The sequence below is a fragment of the Lolium rigidum genome, chromosome 3 (genome assembly GCF_022539505.1).
Source record: "Lolium rigidum isolate FL_2022 chromosome 3, APGP_CSIRO_Lrig_0.1, whole genome shotgun sequence".
NCBI classification, from domain to species: domain Eukaryota; kingdom Viridiplantae; phylum Streptophyta; class Magnoliopsida; order Poales; family Poaceae; genus Lolium; species Lolium rigidum.
The window spans coordinates 39433303-39451225 of NC_061510.1; the positions used below are offsets into that span (position 1 = coordinate 39433303).

General features: G+C 47.7%; 2 protein-coding genes across 4 annotated transcripts; both read left to right on the plus strand.

Annotated features, from left to right (window-relative positions):
• The first annotated feature begins 7934 nt into the window (after positions 1 to 7934).
• Positions 7935 to 15252, plus strand: LOC124695736 (FH protein interacting protein FIP2-like). 3 transcript variants are annotated; one of them, XM_047228554.1, is made up of 12 exons: positions 7935 to 8076; positions 8169 to 8278; positions 8358 to 8492; positions 8590 to 8745; positions 8930 to 9013; positions 9202 to 9248; positions 12712 to 12785; positions 13095 to 13153; positions 13759 to 13818; positions 14526 to 14606; positions 14851 to 14935; positions 14995 to 15252. In XM_047228554.1, exons 1-11 carry the CDS (start codon positions 8022 to 8024, stop codon positions 14902 to 14904), a joined length of 915 nt encoding a protein of 304 aa, XP_047084510.1. In that variant the 5' UTR covers positions 7935 to 8021; the 3' UTR covers positions 14905 to 14935; positions 14995 to 15252. The 3 variants fall into 3 exon arrangements, with proteins under 3 accessions (XP_047084510.1, XP_047084509.1, XP_047084511.1); XM_047228553.1 differs by having other exon boundaries at positions 7936 to 8076; positions 14851 to 15252; XM_047228555.1 differs by lacking the exons at positions 7935 to 8076; positions 8169 to 8278; positions 8358 to 8492; ... (1 more) ...; positions 8930 to 9013; positions 9202 to 9248 and adding exons at positions 11343 to 11398; positions 11491 to 11600; positions 11690 to 11824; ... (1 more) ...; positions 12241 to 12324; positions 12496 to 12542 and having other exon boundaries at positions 14851 to 15252.
• A 1012-nt stretch (positions 15253 to 16264) lies between these two features.
• On the plus strand, positions 16265 to 17077 carry LOC124694707 (protein TORNADO 2-like). The gene has a single exon (XM_047227662.1). The coding sequence runs from the start codon at positions 16265 to 16267 to the stop codon at positions 17075 to 17077; it is 813 nt and encodes a 270-aa protein (XP_047083618.1).
• The last annotated feature ends 846 nt before the right edge of the window (positions 17078 to 17923 follow it).

Genomic DNA, 17923 nt, shown 5'->3' on the forward strand with positions numbered 1-17923 from the left:
ATATCTTGCAGGAAGTGCTGGCTGAGAAATCCGCAGCGGCGTTGTGGTTGAAACTGGAATCGATATGCATGTCTAAATATCTAACCAGTAAGATGCACGTAAAGATCAAATGTTTCATGAGAGGACAAAGCATATTTATATCAAGTACCATTATGTCCGCGACATTGTTGCTCAAGGTAAACTGAAGGTATGCAAGATAAGTACTCATGATAATCCTGCTGATATGATAAGTACTCATGATAATCCTGCTGATATGATAAGTACTCATGATAATCCTGTTGACGTCAGAAACCCACCGGCGGGCAGTGACTGGTCAACACCGTAGAGCCGGGAACAACTAGGGCTGCGGCTGGCCCCAGTCCCTCAGAGCGACGGCCCGCAAAGCCTCCTGGTCGCGCGCCGATGCAAATTGCAAGGGCGTGCCACCCGACCTATACCCGGTCGGGAAGGTGTGGATGATGCCTCGCTTAGTTTCCTGCGGGGCACACACGTACACGTTAAATACGAGCCTCGATCGGCTCTCGAGTTATCCCGTGAATCGGCTCATGGAGCCGATCCACCCATGATTCGTCCAAGGTGGCCGAATATATGGTGGTCCCGCTTGATCAAGATAAAGCATATGAGATCCACGACGATTTAGGGTTCTCACCGCATAATCGGATCATCCTACTCACGATTGGGCCTCGCGCTTGCGCACGGTGATCGTAAGCCGATCCTAGACAAGGCCTAAAAACCAACACGAGGTTGATCCTCGGAACATCCTGTCTGGGGCCAGCAAACTACACCCTACGCGCCGCTGGATCCTCCAACCCTTTGTAAGGCCTAACTATTGCAGATGTTAAACTAATCCTTGATGAATCAAGGAGCAACCGTAACGGATCAGATCTACTAAATAACGATCAGCGGGGTGCCGCCCCTGCACCCATGATGAGGTACGAGGACGGCTAGATGTGCAAGGGTTGCACTACGACGGCATATGATACTAAGAACAATGCTAACCCTAACACATCTATGATAACTACGTTGCTCGCCATCAAAAAGGCTTCGAGCACGAGCAACGCATGAACAACGTGGGCAGGCTCGTGCTGCCTAGATCGCAAGATGCGATCTAGGCAGCATGGTGCTTACCGGAGAAACCCTTTGAGACGAAGGGGTTGGCGATGCGCCGAGATTGGTTTGTGTTGAACGTTGGTTGTTTATTCCATAAACCCTAGATACATATTTATAGTCCAGGGGACTTTCTAATGTGGGAGTGCACCAAACCGTGCACGAGATAAAATCTAACTTCTACGTAGCCTACTATATTAAGATACACGGGCTAACTAGCCCAAACTCTGCGTATAAAGGCCGATTCACCTATTTCTTGATGTACACATCTTCAAGTCCATCTTGATCGCGGCCCACCTCTAGCTTGGTCAAATTCTGGTGATAACACATGCCCCCCTGGTTTTGGTAATGATAATTGCAAAACCATATGCATTCTTCAAAGGGTCATGTCGTGGAAGAGCCGTCGCAGTTTTCTTCGTGATGACGCCTTGTCTCCTCGTCTTCTCTGCATGACTTGGTGATTCTGGCACTACGTCCTCGGGAACTGCTTAGGTATTAAACCACGTATTCTCCCTTTATTTAGCCACTTCCTGTGGCTTCACCGTCGGCACACCGAAAAAACCCTCCTCCACCGCCATGACCTCCTCTTCGTCTTCTTCCTCATCAGGTCTTTCCACCCAATCCTCCACCTCCCGCGAGCCAACGCCTGAATGGGGTCCACAGGAGGCCCATGCAGCCAACATCCGCCGCGCCATAGCCGACGGGGACGAGTCGACCCACGACTCCTTCGTTTGGTCCGAAGACGACCAATCTTTAACGGACGGGGAGAGCGACCTTCGCTTTCTTGCTGTCGGGCAGTCGGAGGAGGAAAGCGACGACGACGGCTTCTCCTGGGACGGCTACTCCTCCACTGAGGAGGTGAAGGAAGAGGAGGAGGATACCACCTCCTCCGACGAACCGCCGGCCAAGCGTCTCTGCCCCTGGGCGGGCAACATCTGCGACTTCGACAGCGACTATGGCGACGCTAGCGAAGAAGACGAGGACAATGAAGGTCCCGCCGGTGGTTTTTCCAGCAGTGAGGATGAGCCGGCCGGGAGCAGCGCTGATGATGGCGAGGATGAGGACAGGAGCGGCCCTTAGATAGGATAGAGCTAGGAGCAGTAAATGGGACAACGTCCCTCCTAGCAACTCCCTTTGAGAGCAATCGGCTCTTTATGTAAGAAATCTCTGCTTATCAATGAAGAAGTTCCCTTTAACTTGATTTTGCCGATTTCTTTTATACTAAGTCCGCCGATTGTCAATCCGGTAGATGCTTAATGAGCCGATGGCAAAGCATCAGCTTTCAAATGGATTGCAAAACAGATCGATCTGATTGCCTTCTCAGATGTCGACTTGCAGTCCATGGAATTCAGACCCAAACTTCCAATAGAACAGGTCCGACGCGCAGCTTTGAGACCCCAAGGCCTTTAGACTTTTAACATCATCCGAATATGATGTTCGTCCTGATAACACAACTCCTGGGTTAATGCTCCCAGGAAAGCCTGACGACCTTGACGTTGAAGCTGACACCTCTGCTCAACAAGTGTTTGCTCACAGCTTTTCCAGCGATGTCGTACTCCTGTGCCGCAACGCACTGGCCTAAGGCCTAACCACTGATGATGGCCCCTCCTTCAAACTCCTCCCGTCAACCCTGGTGGTTTTACTCTGCAAGAACTCTCTCGTTCAGCATGGTTATAACGCAGAGACAGCCAATTTCAACACCATTGGCTCGCTGCCCCCCGAGCCTCGATCAAGGCGAGAGTGAAGTTGCACCAGCTGCATTGGGCCACTATCAGCCCCTCTACTGTGGTGCAGCGTCAGCCGATTCTGACCGAATCGGTTGTTAACGAGCGAGAGAACTTCCCAGGTGAGCTGCCCCCCAAGTCTCTTTGGTCCGATGAGGCAACCTTTGGTGAAAATGAAGTTCAGTCCAACTGGATGACCGCCGGTTGTTCTCGTGATCCTAGCCTGATCTGCCCATCCATGCTGTTCCTGATATTTGGCCACGGTTGTGTCCTAAACCCTGCCGGCAAACCTCAACACCTTAAATGAGAAAAAGGGTCGTCTTGGACGCCCACATTGATGCTTCTGTCGATGCTGCCGAGCTTGAAGTCTTGCCGAAGGAATTGGAAGTCGTTGAAGAGAGGGCCTGAGTCGCCAGGCAATCTCAATGAAGGGCCTGCTCTTGTTAGGCTTCCGCTTAAATCCCTTGAGTCGATGGCCGTGCATCGGCTTTGAATCCTTAAGTCATCGGCTGTGCTCAAAAATTTCTGTCTTGTCGATTTTTTTTATTAGCCGATCGATTCATGAATCGGCTTCCCCTGGGTACATACTTCGTGGCTTTGTACCTTCTCCGTGTGTATTCCCCCCGAGCCGAATCCTTCAAGTGATTGAAGATATCGGCTTTTCAGCCAATTCAAGCTTTTCTCGCCACTCATCATGCGAAATAGCACATCGGTAAACACAGGTGGTGCGAATATTTTTAGGAATTTTTACGGCCGATTTTATGTATCGGCCCCCATGCTTGATACTCTTATTTCATATCCTCATGTATCATCCATCTAGGTGCCCCCGAGCCGATTCTGTCAAGAGAACTGATGGTATCGGCTCCTCAGGTAATCCCTGTTGGGTCAAACGTTGAGCCCAGGCAAACGGATGGTGAGGATAATTTTGGCCGATTGCTGGAATCGGCCTCCACGTTGCTTGCTCGGTGAAGGTTTTGTAATGTTCCTCCACAAATTTTTGGGGCCGATCACAGGGATCAGCCTCGCCATCTCCGTTCATCGATGTTGTTCTTGCTACACGGTCAGTCCGGTGGATAAAACCAGCCTCACCCCGTTCTTTGTTACATCGATGCGTTCGCGAGCCGTCCGGATTGATGCTCGAGAGTGGCTCTTGGCCCGATGTCTCCCAAATGTCCATGCCGGCCGTCGAAATCTCAGCTGAATCATCTGCGTGGACGACTTCCACTTCATCTCCATCCCATTGTATTAGGCATTGATGCATCGTGGATGGAATGCAACAGATTGGCGTGGATCCAATCTCTTCCCAGCGATACGACGATAGGTGCTCTTACTGTCGACAATAAAGAACGTCGTAGGGATAGTCTTCCTCCCTACGGTCGGATCCACATTCGTGAACACCTTGCGCGTCGGACGCTTGGCCGTTGAAATCGCTCGGTGTTACATTGGTTTTGATCAAATCCGAGCTGGAGCGTCCCAACCGACGTAGCATGGAGTATGGCATAATGTTAATCGCCGCTCCGGTGTCCACCAACATCTTGTTGACAAGCTGCCCATTGATGTAACCTCGCAAGTACGGGGCCTTCGGATGCCTCGTAACTCCTTTCTCGTGGCTTCTCGAAGATGACCGGCCGTGGGCCGCGATCCAATTGCGCCACGGGTGCTTCATATAACCTTGGAGCGCTAAATTCCGCCGGAAGGATGAAGACCATGTTCGTGCCGGCCCGATGTTTCATCATCGGCTTTCCTTTGCTTAGGGCGCCACTCTTTCCTTTGTGGCCGACCTTCTTCATCCAGGGTTCGCTGAATTTTGGCGGCCAGGTCAGGCCGTGCCTTCCTTAACGTGTGCAGATATAATCTTTCGGCTTCTTCCAACGCACGTAGTCGCTGAACCCTTCGTTTTTGGGAGTGGCTGAGCCCATCAGGACACCATCTTGGCCGATGATACTTATCCTCTTCATCATCGTCCTCTAGTTCCTCGCGATCTTCCATCTGAACGGACTCAGCATGCTTGCTCCGAGGCGGGAGAGGCCCTAGACGCTCGAACACGGACACCTTAGCTGTACCCTTCTTCTTTTGTTTACATTCTGGGCAATTGCCGATCGTTGGTAATCGGCTCATTCCGGAATCCCAGCAGTGTCTGAAGAAGGGGCAGTCCCAGTGCCTATCCACGTTGTCTAGCTCCTCAGACCTCCCTCTGGCGCGACGTTCGTACCCGTCGTTGTGGCCGTTGTTCTGACGATACCTCCTGTTTGCATCAGACCGACGATATCCTTCATCGTCGTTATCGTAGCGGCGACGTCGGTCGTACTGCAGTTCATATTTGCTGAGGAGATGCTCGGATAATGGGCGTGGACACCGTATGTGTCTCGCCTCCTCCTCAGCCAGGTATCGTTTATCGTCGTCCTGGGGCCGGTCACGTGGAACGGCCTCCTCTTTCTCTTTGCCACGAGAGTAGCTGCTCTCTGCTTTGTCCGCGTCATGGCGAATCACGAACCCTGCCATATTGGCATCGAAAGAGAACCCTGGTTCTCTTATGGAGTGGCTGAGATCGACCGTGTTGACATCAGGCAACGGAAGCGTGTCTCCGTCGAGCTTGATGCCGTGCGAACGGGTCTTCCCACAGGAGCCGACGAGTTCGGTTCCGAGGACCGCCTTGACCTTGTTATGTTTCTTCTTGGGTTCGTCAGCCAGGTCCTCGTACTTGACCGGAGTGCTTTCCGCCATCTCAGATGTAGATGGCGATGTGGTGGATGCGGTGGATGTTGAAGATTGTCCCACCGGGCGTGCCAGAATGTGTTGACGTCAGAAACCCACCGGCGGGCAGTGACTGGTCAACACCGTAGAGCCGGGAACAACTAGGGCTGCGGCTGGCCCTGGTCCCTCGGAGCGACGGCCCGCAAAGCCTCCCCGGTCGCGCGCCGATGCAAATTGCAAGGGCGTGCCACCTGACCTATACCTGGTCGGGAAGGTGTGGATGATGCCTCGCTTAGTTTCCTGCAGGGGCACACACGTACACGTTAAATACGAGCCTCGATCGGCTCTCGAGTTATCCCGTGAATCGGCTCATGGAGCCGATCCACCCATGATTCGTCCAAGGTGGCCGAATATATGGTGGTCCTGCTTGATCAAGATAAAGCATATGAGATCCACGACGATTTAGGGTTCTCACCGCATAATCGGATCATCCTACTCACGATTGGGCCTCGCGCTCGCGCACGGTGATCGTAAGCCGATCCTAGACAAGGCCTAAAAACCAACACGAGGTTGATCCTCGGAACATCCTGTCTCGGGGCCAGCAAACTACACCCTACGCGCGTCGGATCCTCCAACCCTTTGTAAGGCCTAACTATTGCAGATGTTAAACTAATCCTTGATGAATCAAGGAGCAACCGTAACGGATCAGATCTACTAAATAACGATCAAGCGGGGTGCCGCCCGCACCCATGATGAGGTACGAGGACGGCTAGATGTGCAAGGGTTGCACTACGACAGCATATGATACTAAGAACAATGCTAACCCTAACACATCTATGATAACTACGTTGCTCGCCATCAAAAAGGCTTCAGCACGAGCAACGCATGAACAACGTGGGCAGGCTCGTGCTGCCTAGATCGTAAGATGCGATCTAGGCAGCATGGTGCTTACCGGAGAAACCCTTTGAGACGAAGGGGTTGGCGATGCGCCGAGATTGGTTTGTGTTGAACGTTGGTTGTTTATTCCATAAACCCTAGATACATATTTATAGTCCAGGGGACTTTCTAATGTGGGAGTGCACCAAACCGTGCACGAGATAAAATCTAACTTCTACGTAGCCTACTATATTAAGATACACGGGCTAACTAGCCCAAACTCTGCGTATAAAGGCCGATTCACCTATTTCTTGATGTACACATCTTCAAGTCCATCTTGATCGCGGCCCACCTCTAGCTTGGTCAAATTCTGGTGATAACAAATCCTGCTGATATGATAAGTACTCGTGATAATCCTGCCCGTGGTTTTTTCCCCTTCTGTGTTGGAAGGAGGTTTCCACGTTAAATCCCGTGTCTCCGCTGCGTTTTCTTTTGTCATTCTTCGTTATTTGCTTGTCGCTTTTATAACACAACAAATGACTTATGTTTTCTTCTTGTTCGTGGTGATGGTCCTTTACGTTGCTCTTCTCTAGCGACTCAGTGATGGTTCAACACAACAGAGGTCAGCAGCCACGACTAGCAAAAGGGTCAACTTCGGTGTTCATGTTCTTTTGTTACCCCTTTAGATTATTTGTCTTTGTTTATGTTTTCAGGGAAGCTATCTATGTATGTACTAAATGATGTAGTGTACTCGTCTTTGTAGGCTCTCTTTACATCTCAATATAGGCACATACATCTTGACAAGTACATTGAAACTCCATCAGATTTCAAATATTTGCATTTTGGTCAAAAGTATATGTAAATTTGAGAAAAAACAAGTGTGGGCTAAGCTCAAAGGTGGCCAACCGGTCGGCCAGGCACAACATGACCCGTTTATAAGTGGGACTTGTCGTACTGGCACGTGGGCCTCACCTCCAGTGGCGGAGCTTTGTTGAAGCAAAATCGTGCCACTGCCCGCCTTGCCTAATTGCAAATTTTCTGATATAGATGATTATCTAGTAGTCCCAATGCTTTTTGCCGTTTTCTTCTCAAAGAAATACTCTTGCCCGCCCTAAGTTTTCTATGAAACTCCACTACTGCTCACCTCACAACCCAAGCACACCACACTTGGTTAACGGGCTTGCTCATTTAGGGGTTTAGGCCTTTTGAATTGTTCGGGGGACTTTTTTTTTGCCTTTTAGGCCAATTTTCCAAGAAAATCAGAAAAAGTAATTAAAAAGACAAACGGGCCGTCCCGCGGCCTGTTTACTTGCGTGCCTGGCCAGGCTCATGACGGGCCGAGCACGGGTTCTTCCATGCCGGCCCGCACAATTCGGCCCGTTTGGTCACCTTTGGCTAAGCTAGGTAGCGGCGTCCGCTCAAAAAAAAAGAAACGAACAAAAAAAAAAAGGGAAGTAAGGACTAGGGAGCGGCGAAGCAAGACGAAGTGCCTCCCCGCCTGAATCCCAATCCAGATCCCTCTCCGCTCCATCTTCTTCCTCCTCACCTACCCGTCCCAGCTGGTAAAACCCTCAGCCGCAGCCGGAACCGGCGAGCCGGACAAAGCCGGCGGCGGCGGCGATGCAGGCGCCGGAGTCCCCCACCTCCTCCTCCGCCCCGGTCCTCCTCAACATCGGTCGGTCCCTTCCCCGCTCCCGCCGTCTGCCCCCTCCGCCCGCGCGGGCTCGAATCCGAGGCTTATTTACTTCGCTGTTGGCTATGGCGCAGGGGGGAGGAAGTACGCCACCACCGTCGAGACGCTCACGCAGCGGGAGCCCGACTCCATGCTCGCCGCCATGTTCAGCGGCAGGCACACCCTCCCGCGCCACCCCACCACGGTACCAACCCTGCACGGTGCTCTGTCTGTCTCCGTTGCCGCTGTAGCCTCAGTCCTCAGAGGATGATTGCTGGGTGCAGGGGGCGGTGTTCGTGGACAGGGACGGGAAGCATTTCAGGCACGTCCTCAACTGGCTACGGGACGGCTCCATCCCCGCGCTCTCCGACTCAGACTACCAGCAGCTCCTCAAAGAGGCGGAGTACTACCAGCTGCTCGTAATCAATTCACAAACCCCCAACTGTAGCTTCGGTTCATTGTGTTCCACCTTCAAATAAGCCGTTGTCACCTACAGGATGGTGGTTTGTTTTGTAGGGTTTGGACGATTACATAAACGAGAAATTGGCTAGCAAAAAGGCTGACAGTTCGGCGGATGCGGAGTTGACACGGAAGGATGTGATCAAGTGCATCCAGGCCCAGAAAATCAGATTCCGTGGCCTCAATCTATCTGGCCTTGATCTATCTAAGCTTGTAAGGTTTCAGAAAGACCTCACTGCCTTTTGTTCCCTGTTGACGTTACTGATTACACAACTGCAATTTCTCTACTTAATATGCTTATCTTTGCGTACATAAGAAACCCCGTATAGGTATTTTCCCTTTTGCTTTTTCAGATTACTACTTGCACTATTGTAATTGCATTGTTGGTACCCTGCAGGACTTATCAGAGGTGGACTTCAGCTATGCATGCATTGAGAGGACCAATTTTTCATGTGCTAATCTTCACAAAGCAAAGTTTAAGGTAATGTCACATTACCACGCACACCAAGATACTGCACTGTCAGTTTATCTTCTTTTGATGCAGCAGTAGCCCTTCTAAATCTGTTTAAGCGTTCCAACACAGTTTATGGCCAGCTAAACGGAAGTAAATTCTTCTGTGGAATATGAAATAATGTGTCAGTAACACTTTACCATGTATGTTCTTTGCAGCTAGTGGAAGCTGCACGTTCTTTGTTTGAACAGGCGAATTTACACGAGTAAGATACATTGTTGAGCTTCTTGTGGTCTTGTAGTAGTATCCAAGATTATATTTATTAAAGAAAGAAGTATACATGGTAACCTTATCTCTGTCCAAAGCCTTGCCAATGCAAGGCCCTTAAGCATGAGATAATTTCAGCAATCCTATTTAAATTAGACATATCTAAGGCATTTGATTCGGTTCATTGGGACAACATACGTAGATTTTGTGATTTAGAGGTTTTGCCTACTCGTGGCTCACATGGACCGCGACAATTCGTGACCCCAGAGTGTGCTAGCCATGGGAAGTGAGCACATACGCGACCTAAGGTAGGGGATTCCCTCTCTCACTGCTCTTCCTTATGGTCATGAACTACTTGGCAGCTATTATAAACTAAGTTCGTGATGATGGCATACTCAACCCTCTAGGAGCCCATCGCATGAACTTCCGCACATCAATACATGTTGATGATCACATGATCTTCCTCAAACTCCACATTGAAGACACTGAAGCCACTACCAGGATACTAAAGTTCATAGTTGCTTGAGGCCTTTCTTGAACATCATGGCCAAGAGGTTGCAGCACAAATTTGAGAAAAAAAAGTGTGGGCTAATTAAGCTGAAAGGTGTCCAATCGGTCGGCCAGGCACAACATGACCCGTTTATAAGTGGGACTTGCCGTACTAGCACGTGGGCCTCACCTCCAGTGGCGGAGCTTTGTTGAAGCAAAACCATGCCACTGTCCGCCCTGCCTAATTGGAATTTTTCTTGTATAGATGATTATCTAGTAGGCCCAATGCTTTTTACCGTTTTCTTCTCAAAGAAATACTCTTGCCCACCCTATGTTTTCTATGAAGCTCCGCTACGGCAAACCCTATACACTGACCAGGTCGGCGCGTACCGCGCGCCGCAAACCCCGCGCGCGGTACGGGCCGGCCCAGTTGGGTGCGGGCTGCCTCCTTTTTCGATTTTTCTTTTCTTTTTTGTTTCTTATTTTCTGTTCTTTTTTTCTTGTTTTCTTTTTTCTGTTTTCTGTTTTCGTTTTTCTTTCGTTTTTTCTGTTTCCTTTTTTTACTTTTATTTTTCAGATTCGAAAAATAGAACTATTTTAAAAAATTAAATTAAAAAAATGTTCAAATACAAAAAAACGTTCAAACTCTGAAAACAGTTCAAATTTAAAAATCGTTCAAACATGAAAATTGTTCAAACATGAAAATTGTTCAAATTTAAAAACCGTTCAAATTTAAAAATCGTTCAAACTTAAAAATTGTTCAAACATGAAAAATGTTCAAATTTTAAAACCGTTCAAATTAAAAAACCGTTCAAACGAGAAAAATGTTCAAATTTTGTAAAATATTATTTTTTTTTGGAAAATATTCAAAATATAAAATCGTTCAAAATTTTAAAACTGTTGAATTTAAAAATGTTCATATTTTGAAAAAAATCTTGAAAAATAATTTCATAAAAAATGTTAGATTTTGAAAAAGAAAAATATTAATAACAGAAAAAAACAGAAGAAAGAGAAGAAGAAAAAACGAAAAAAAAACGTACCTGAGCTAATGGGCCGCGGCCCAAACTACCCGACCTGGTCAGTGGGGGTGTGCGGCACCCCGCACGCGCCGACCAGGTCGGCGTATAGCAGTTCCCCTCCGCTACTGCCTACTCACCTCACAACCCAAGCACACCACACTTAGTTAACGGGCTTGCTCATTTAGGGGTTTAGGCCTTTTGAGTTGTCTCGTGGACTTTTTTTTTTGCCTTTAGGCTGATTTTCAAGAAAAGAAATAAAAAAGATAAACCGGCCGGCCCGCGGCCTGTTTACTTGCGTTCCGGGCCAGGCTCATGACGGGCCGAGCACGGATGCTTCCATGCCGGCCCGCAAAATTCGGTCCGTCTGGTTACCTTTGGCTAAGCCAGGTAGCGGCGTCTGCTAAAAAAAAAAGAGAACTAGGGACTAGGGAGCGGCGAAGCAAGACGAAGTGCGTCCCCGCCTGAATCCCAATCCAGATCCCTCTCCGCTCATCTTCTTCCTCCTCACCTACCCGTCCCAGCTGGTAAAACCCCCAGCCGCATCCGGAACCGGCGACCCGGACATAGCCAGCCGCGGCGGCGGCGATGCAGGCGCCGGAGTCCCCCACCTCCTCCTCCGCCCCGGTCCTCCTCAACATCGGTCGGTCCCTTCCCCGCTCCCGCCGTCTGCCCCCTCCGCCCGCGCGGGCTCGAATCCGAGGCTTATTTACTTCGCTGTTGGCTATGGCGCAGGGGGGAGGAAGTACGCCACCACCGTCGAGACGCTCACGCAGCGGGAGCCCGACTCCATGCTCGCCGCCATGTTCAGCGGCAGGCACACCCTCCCGCGCCACCCCACCACGGTACCTACCATCCCTGCTCGTTGCTCTGTCTCTCTTCGCCGTTGCCTCTGTAGACTCTCGCCCTCTCAGAGGATTAACGGTGGGTGCAGGGGGCGGTGTTCGTGGACAGGGACGGGAAGCATTTCAGGCACGTCCTCAACTGGCTACGGGACGGCTCCATCCCCGCGCTCTCCGACTCCGACTACCAGCAGCTCCTCAAAGAGGCCGAGTACTACCAGCTGCTCGTAATCCATTTACAAACCCCTCAATTCTAGCTTCGATTCGTTGGGTTCCAACTTCAAATCAGTAGTCGTCACCTACAGGCTCTGTTTTGTAGGGTTTGGATGATTACATAAACGAGAAGTTGGCTACCAAAAAGGCTGACAATTCGGCGGATGCCGAGTTGACACGCAAGGATGTGATCAAGTGCATCCAGGCCCAGAAAATCAGATTCCGTGGCCTCAATCTATCTGGCCTTGATCTATCTAAGCTTGTAAGAAAGACCTCACTGCTTGTTGTTCCCTGTTGACATTACTGATTATTACAGCTGCAACTGCTCTACTTACTAAGCTCTTACCTTTGCGTACATAAGAAGACCGACTGTTTTGCCCTTCAGTTTACTACTTGCAGTACTATTAATGAATTGTTTGATACACTGCAGGACTTGTCAGAGGTGGACTTCAGCTATGCATGCATTGAGAGGACCAATTTTTCATGTGCTAATCTTCACAAAGCAAAGTTTAAGGTATTATCACAGGATTCTGCATTGTCAGTTTATCTTCTTTTGATGCAGCAGTAGCCCTTCTAAATCTGTTTAGGCGTTACAACACTGTTTAACCAGCTAAACGGAAGTAAATTCTTCCATGGAATATGAAATAATGTATCAGTAACACTCTGCCATGTATGTTCTTTGCAGCTAGTGGAAGCTGCACGTTCTTTGTTTGAACAGGCAAACTTGCATGAGTAAGATACACCATTGAGCTTCTTGTGTTCTTGTAATAGTATCTAAGATTATATTTTCTTTCCTCTACTCTTTTGTATGGGTGCCTAGGTTAACTATCCATTTCAACATTTTTAGAACAATTTAGTTTGTAAATGCTGCTTCTAAGCGATCATATTTGGATAATAACAGGTGCGAGTTCACTGGAGCAAATCTTCAAGAAGCTGTCCTAGATAGAGCAAACGTTCAAAGTGCAAACCTTCAAGGTATACAATCCTTTGCCTTCCTATTTTAAGTTGATCACAGCTTATTTGTATTCCTATTTATGTTATACACTCATGGGTATCGCTAAAGAAATCTCAGGCTTTTCATGTTTCAACATTTTCTTGCCTTCAATAACCACTGTATCACTAGAATAATATTTGTCAACTGTACTATGTTTAGCTATCATTTGTCCTCTTTCCCCTTTGTTGTCTGCAAGGAGATCTAATCATATACTTGAAATGATTCGTACAAGTAGCTATGATTCTTAAAACTAAGTACAAATTGATTGAGTTATCAGGCTGATTTTGCAGATGCATGCTTAACGGGATGTAGCTGCATTGAAACAGATCTCCGCTCCTCCCATTTACAGGTTAAAAGTTGTTGTGATCAGTCTATTTCGTCATAAACATACCGTATTTCCTGCTGAAAGTCTCTGCTGACATATTAAGTTTTTGTTCACTATACCAAAAAAATCATAATGAGTAGCCAAAGCATGAAATGTTAGTTTTGCTACCAGTGGCACTAAAAGTGTCTACTTTCCACCCCTGGCCTGTGTAGCATCCAGAATATGTAAGCAGAATCTAGCACAGGCCCAAAGTATTAACTGCATATAGCACACATCACACAGCGCACATGTCTATCTATTTGTCCTCATTTGTCCATGTCGTTCTTCCTTGGATAATATCATGCACAGAAGCTTCCTATAGACTGTTTAGTAATTTTAAAACCATCAATGTTTGGGTGCTGATTATTTATTTCATGTGTGTCTCATATCCAGTCCTTGCCCAAAGTATTAACTGCATTTGGGACGCAGGTCTATCCATCTTTCCACTTAGGTCCATGTTGTTCTTCCCTAGAGAGTCACACATAGAAGCTTCGTATAAAGTTGTTTTTGTTCATTGAAATATTTTGATGTTTGGATATTAATCATTCATTTCCTGTTTATCTTATTTTCAATTCCAATGATTTATTCAGAGTGCTAATCTTACGGGTTCCGATTTGAGTGGAGCTAATCTTGAAGGGGCCAATCTCAAGGTAAAATAACACTGATAGAAGTAATATTTATAAGAAAACCTCATGCTACAGTCTGTTGATTATCTGGTTCATATTCATACTTAGTATGGTATAAGATACTGTTGTCTAACTATTTGAGGGACTGTGCTGTAAACTTAATAGGGAAAATCTGTAGCAAATCTTACACTTTTTATATAGTATGTGCATGTTCATTGCAAACCTTAAATTTTAGCCTAATGAATTTTAAGTCTTCCTTTACTCCCAACTTTGGAAATAAAAAGTTTGAAGCTTTCACTTAAGACAAATATGCTATGTTACTAAGTACTCCCTCCGTCCCATAATATAAGATGTTCTTAGAAACATAGTGGTTGTAATATCATCTTATATTGTGGGACGGAGGGAGTATGTCGGAAAGAGGTATGCTATCACCTGTGTCATAACATAGCCATACATACGTTTGTTTATCAGGGTCGCCTTATTTCTGTGTAAGCATCTGACACTTGTAAAAGTTAAATGTACTGTCCCTCTTTAAGCTATGATTACGTGAAGTACCCATTATCCCACTTTGTTCGAAATCATGACTGTCCGATATGTTTTGTAAATGTAAGCCATGTGGTTTACTTATTTGGTTCGCTGAAGCTTGCATAGATGAAAGGACATCAGCGACATCAACTCCTTTTCCTCACCATATCATTCCAAACGCTATGCTAAGCTAGTTTGATTTGCAGGGGGCTAAGTTGCCCGGTGCAAACTTGCAAGGCGCAAATCTTCAGCGAGCCTACTTGAGAGAAGTTGATCTGCGTGAAACTGTATGTTGTCCTGTTTGCTATTAACTGTTTTACCTGAATAGGGAATATTTCACTTCGCACAGGATTTGAATTATTTACTTTACTTGTTTTGCGAATACAAAGCAATACATTCCCTATATAGAATTATAAAGCCTGAAGTATCTCACATATTTCTGTGCAAGTCTTGCTGTTGATGTCATGACACCACACACACTCACCCCAAAAAGAGCCTCTGTCTCTTAAACTCTGTCTGCTTTGGTAACAGGATTTAACTGGTGCTAAGCTTGGAGGAGCAAATCTGCTTGGGGCTATCAGATAACACAAGAGAGGCTCATGCCATGTACACTTTACAAATTGAACTCACGCCTGGAATGTGCTTGCAGCTGTTAGTGATTTCAGCGGGGAAGAGCAGTACATCAGAAAAATATCAAAGGACTCAAGTGTTATCGAGTGTTCCAATGGTTGTGCAGGCGTGCGGTGTGCCCAAAAACATACAAGCTGGGGTAAATAGTTTGTTGCTGTGGGTTATGATATACGTCTCACAGTTGATTGTTGTACATTTAGTTGCCGCGTCGAACTCCTGTAGCTGAAATTCGGCGAGCTTGTAGCTAGTTACACATCAACGCAAAATCACCATTGCGAAGGTTTTCAAAACGTGTGAAGTTCCTGCGTGTATCGGGGTGCCGTTGTGGGTAAACATATGTGAACTGTTGTCGGATGGTGTATGTTGTTTCTGGGTGGAGAGCGGAGACAAAATACTGGTGATACTTTTACCATCGTATATGCTCTTCCTGTCATTTACTCGCCAATCAGATCATTCTTGCATTCTTGGCGATGAGAGTTAGAAAAATCAATATAATGGTGGCATATCTGCGGGCAGTCTCAACTTACGTATCCCTTATGCTATACCTTCCAGACAATACAAGCCGGCAGCACCAAAGGATAGCGGCATCCGATATATTGTTGCCTCGGCGGGGAGCAGTATCTGCACCATCTTGCGCCGATCCTTTGCACAACCCTACGCCGTCCACCTCTCCCTTGCCACCGCGGCGACCTTCATGAACTTCTTTCGACGTTCTTGGCTGTTGCGGTGTTGCCTAACAATCATGGAATATACATTCGACACACCAGAATTTGAGGACCGGAAAGAACCCCACGACGTACGGCTCCTAGGAGCTGCAAGGGCACAAGAAGCCACATGTAGATTTTCACCGAATAATACTGGAATTTGTTACGTTTTCAAAAATGAGAAAAAAATTGAACCCAATTTTTTTTATAAGTTTGTACATTAGTTTTAGAACCTATCCCGTGTTGATGTGCTCTTTACAGCTCCGCCGAGAGAATGAACTGATTTCCTTATTCCAGGTTTCAGGCAGGTATATTTGCATACGGTAGTACAGGAGGTAGTGAACTCCAGATGAAGCAAAGAATACCAGCTGTGTGCAGCATGAATATATTCTCACGCACGCGCATACATTCCAGCTCCATCAAAAGCAGCAAAAAGAAAATTTAGTTTAAGGCATCGATCGATGGAAAGGAAGGAACGAAATATTTACCACCAGCAGCACGTATAGCATCACAGGTTAGCCGGCCGGCGGTGCAGTGGAGGAGCGCATATAGAGATCCATCGAGCTCGGGGACCTACACGGCTAGCCAGCTAGCTCAGGCGCTCGCGTGCAATGGCGCTCAACTACATGGGCGCCGCGGCCATCAACGCGGTGGCCGCCCTGCTGTCCATCCCGGTGATCGCGGCCGGCATCTGGCTCTCCACGCAGGCCGACAACGCGTGCGTCCAGATCCTCCAGTGGCCGCTCATCGGCCTCGGCGTCGCCGTCCTGGCCGTCGGGCTCGCGGGCTTCATCGGCGCGTTCTGGCGCCTCCCCTGGCTCCTCCTCGCCTACCTCGTCTTCATGCTCCTCCTCATCGCCGCGCTCGCCTGCCTCGCCGTCTTCGTCTTCGTCGCCACCACTGGCTCCTCTGGCCACCCCGTGCCCGGCCGGGCCTTCCTCGAGTACGACCTCGACGACTACTCCGGCTGGCTTCGCCGCCGCGTCGACGCGCCGGGGAGGTGGGACGAGATCAAGACGTGTCTGGCCACCACCGCGCCCGTGTGCTCGGACCTCAACCAGACGTACACCGCGCCGCAGGCCTTCTTCGCCACGTGGCTCACCCCGATGCAGTCCGGGTGCTGCAAGCCGCCGACGAGGTGCGGCTACACCTTTGTCAGCGCGACCAACTGGATCAGCCCCATCGACGGTGGAGTCGACCCCGACTGCGCCGCATGGAGCAACGACCAGGACCGGCTCTGCTACTCCTGTGACTCCTGCAAGGCCGGCCTGCTCCAGAACCTCCGCCGGGAGTGGCGCCGCGCCGACGTCGTCCTCATCGTCGCCACAGCGGCGCTACTCGTGGTCTACGCCATGGGCTGCTACGCGTTCCGCGCCGCCAGGACCGACGAGCTCTTCCGCCGCTACAGACAGGGCTACACGTAGTTAATTAGACAGTGATACAAGTACTTAAACCATTTACTTTATTTATTTGACAAGTTTTTAGCCATGGTCGTTGTACAGTTCCACAAAACTGTGCATGCGTATATTTGTTCTTTTCACTCAAAGAGAAATTTCAAGATATTATTCACTATGCATTCGTATTTGTGTTCTTTTCGGTCAAACGAGAAATTTCAAGATAAAATTTCGTGTTCTTGTCTATTTTGTGGCCTCCGGAGATTTTGCTACATGGATGTTTATCTAACCAGGCTACTCCCTTTAATAATAAAGATATTAGAGAAAAATAACTTAAAGATTATAGATTATTTGCACGAAGCACATGCCAAAGTAGAGCAAACAACAACTAACAAGAGAAGCCTACAGTTTTTCTCCAGCACTCAAAAAAGGATAAAATTAAAACCATAACAGACAGCCACAACACATGTAAAGAACACATATCGTTGTTGTCACAAAAGGAAAATTTAGGAAAACCCAATCACTTTACTTTCTCATATTGTCTCTAGTTAGGATAACATCTTAAAACAGCTACCATAAGAAAGATTTATTTTCAAAGGAATTTTAGCTTCCAAATTCCGTATTATGAGCAAAAAAAATGTTATTTTCTAGCAGACATATTGTGTAGAATTTTTTGTTAGAATTAAGAGATCAAATCAAACCATTTGAAACCTAGGACTTGGGAACTTGCAGAGCAAGATTATTAAAAAATAATCACATTGATCCCAGAGGCAAAGAAGCAATGGATACTGAAGTTCACATTTTTTTTTGAAATTTTAAATATATATAACCCAGCCAGCAAGCCGCCTCATTAAAAACCTTCCAGTCCCCTTAGGT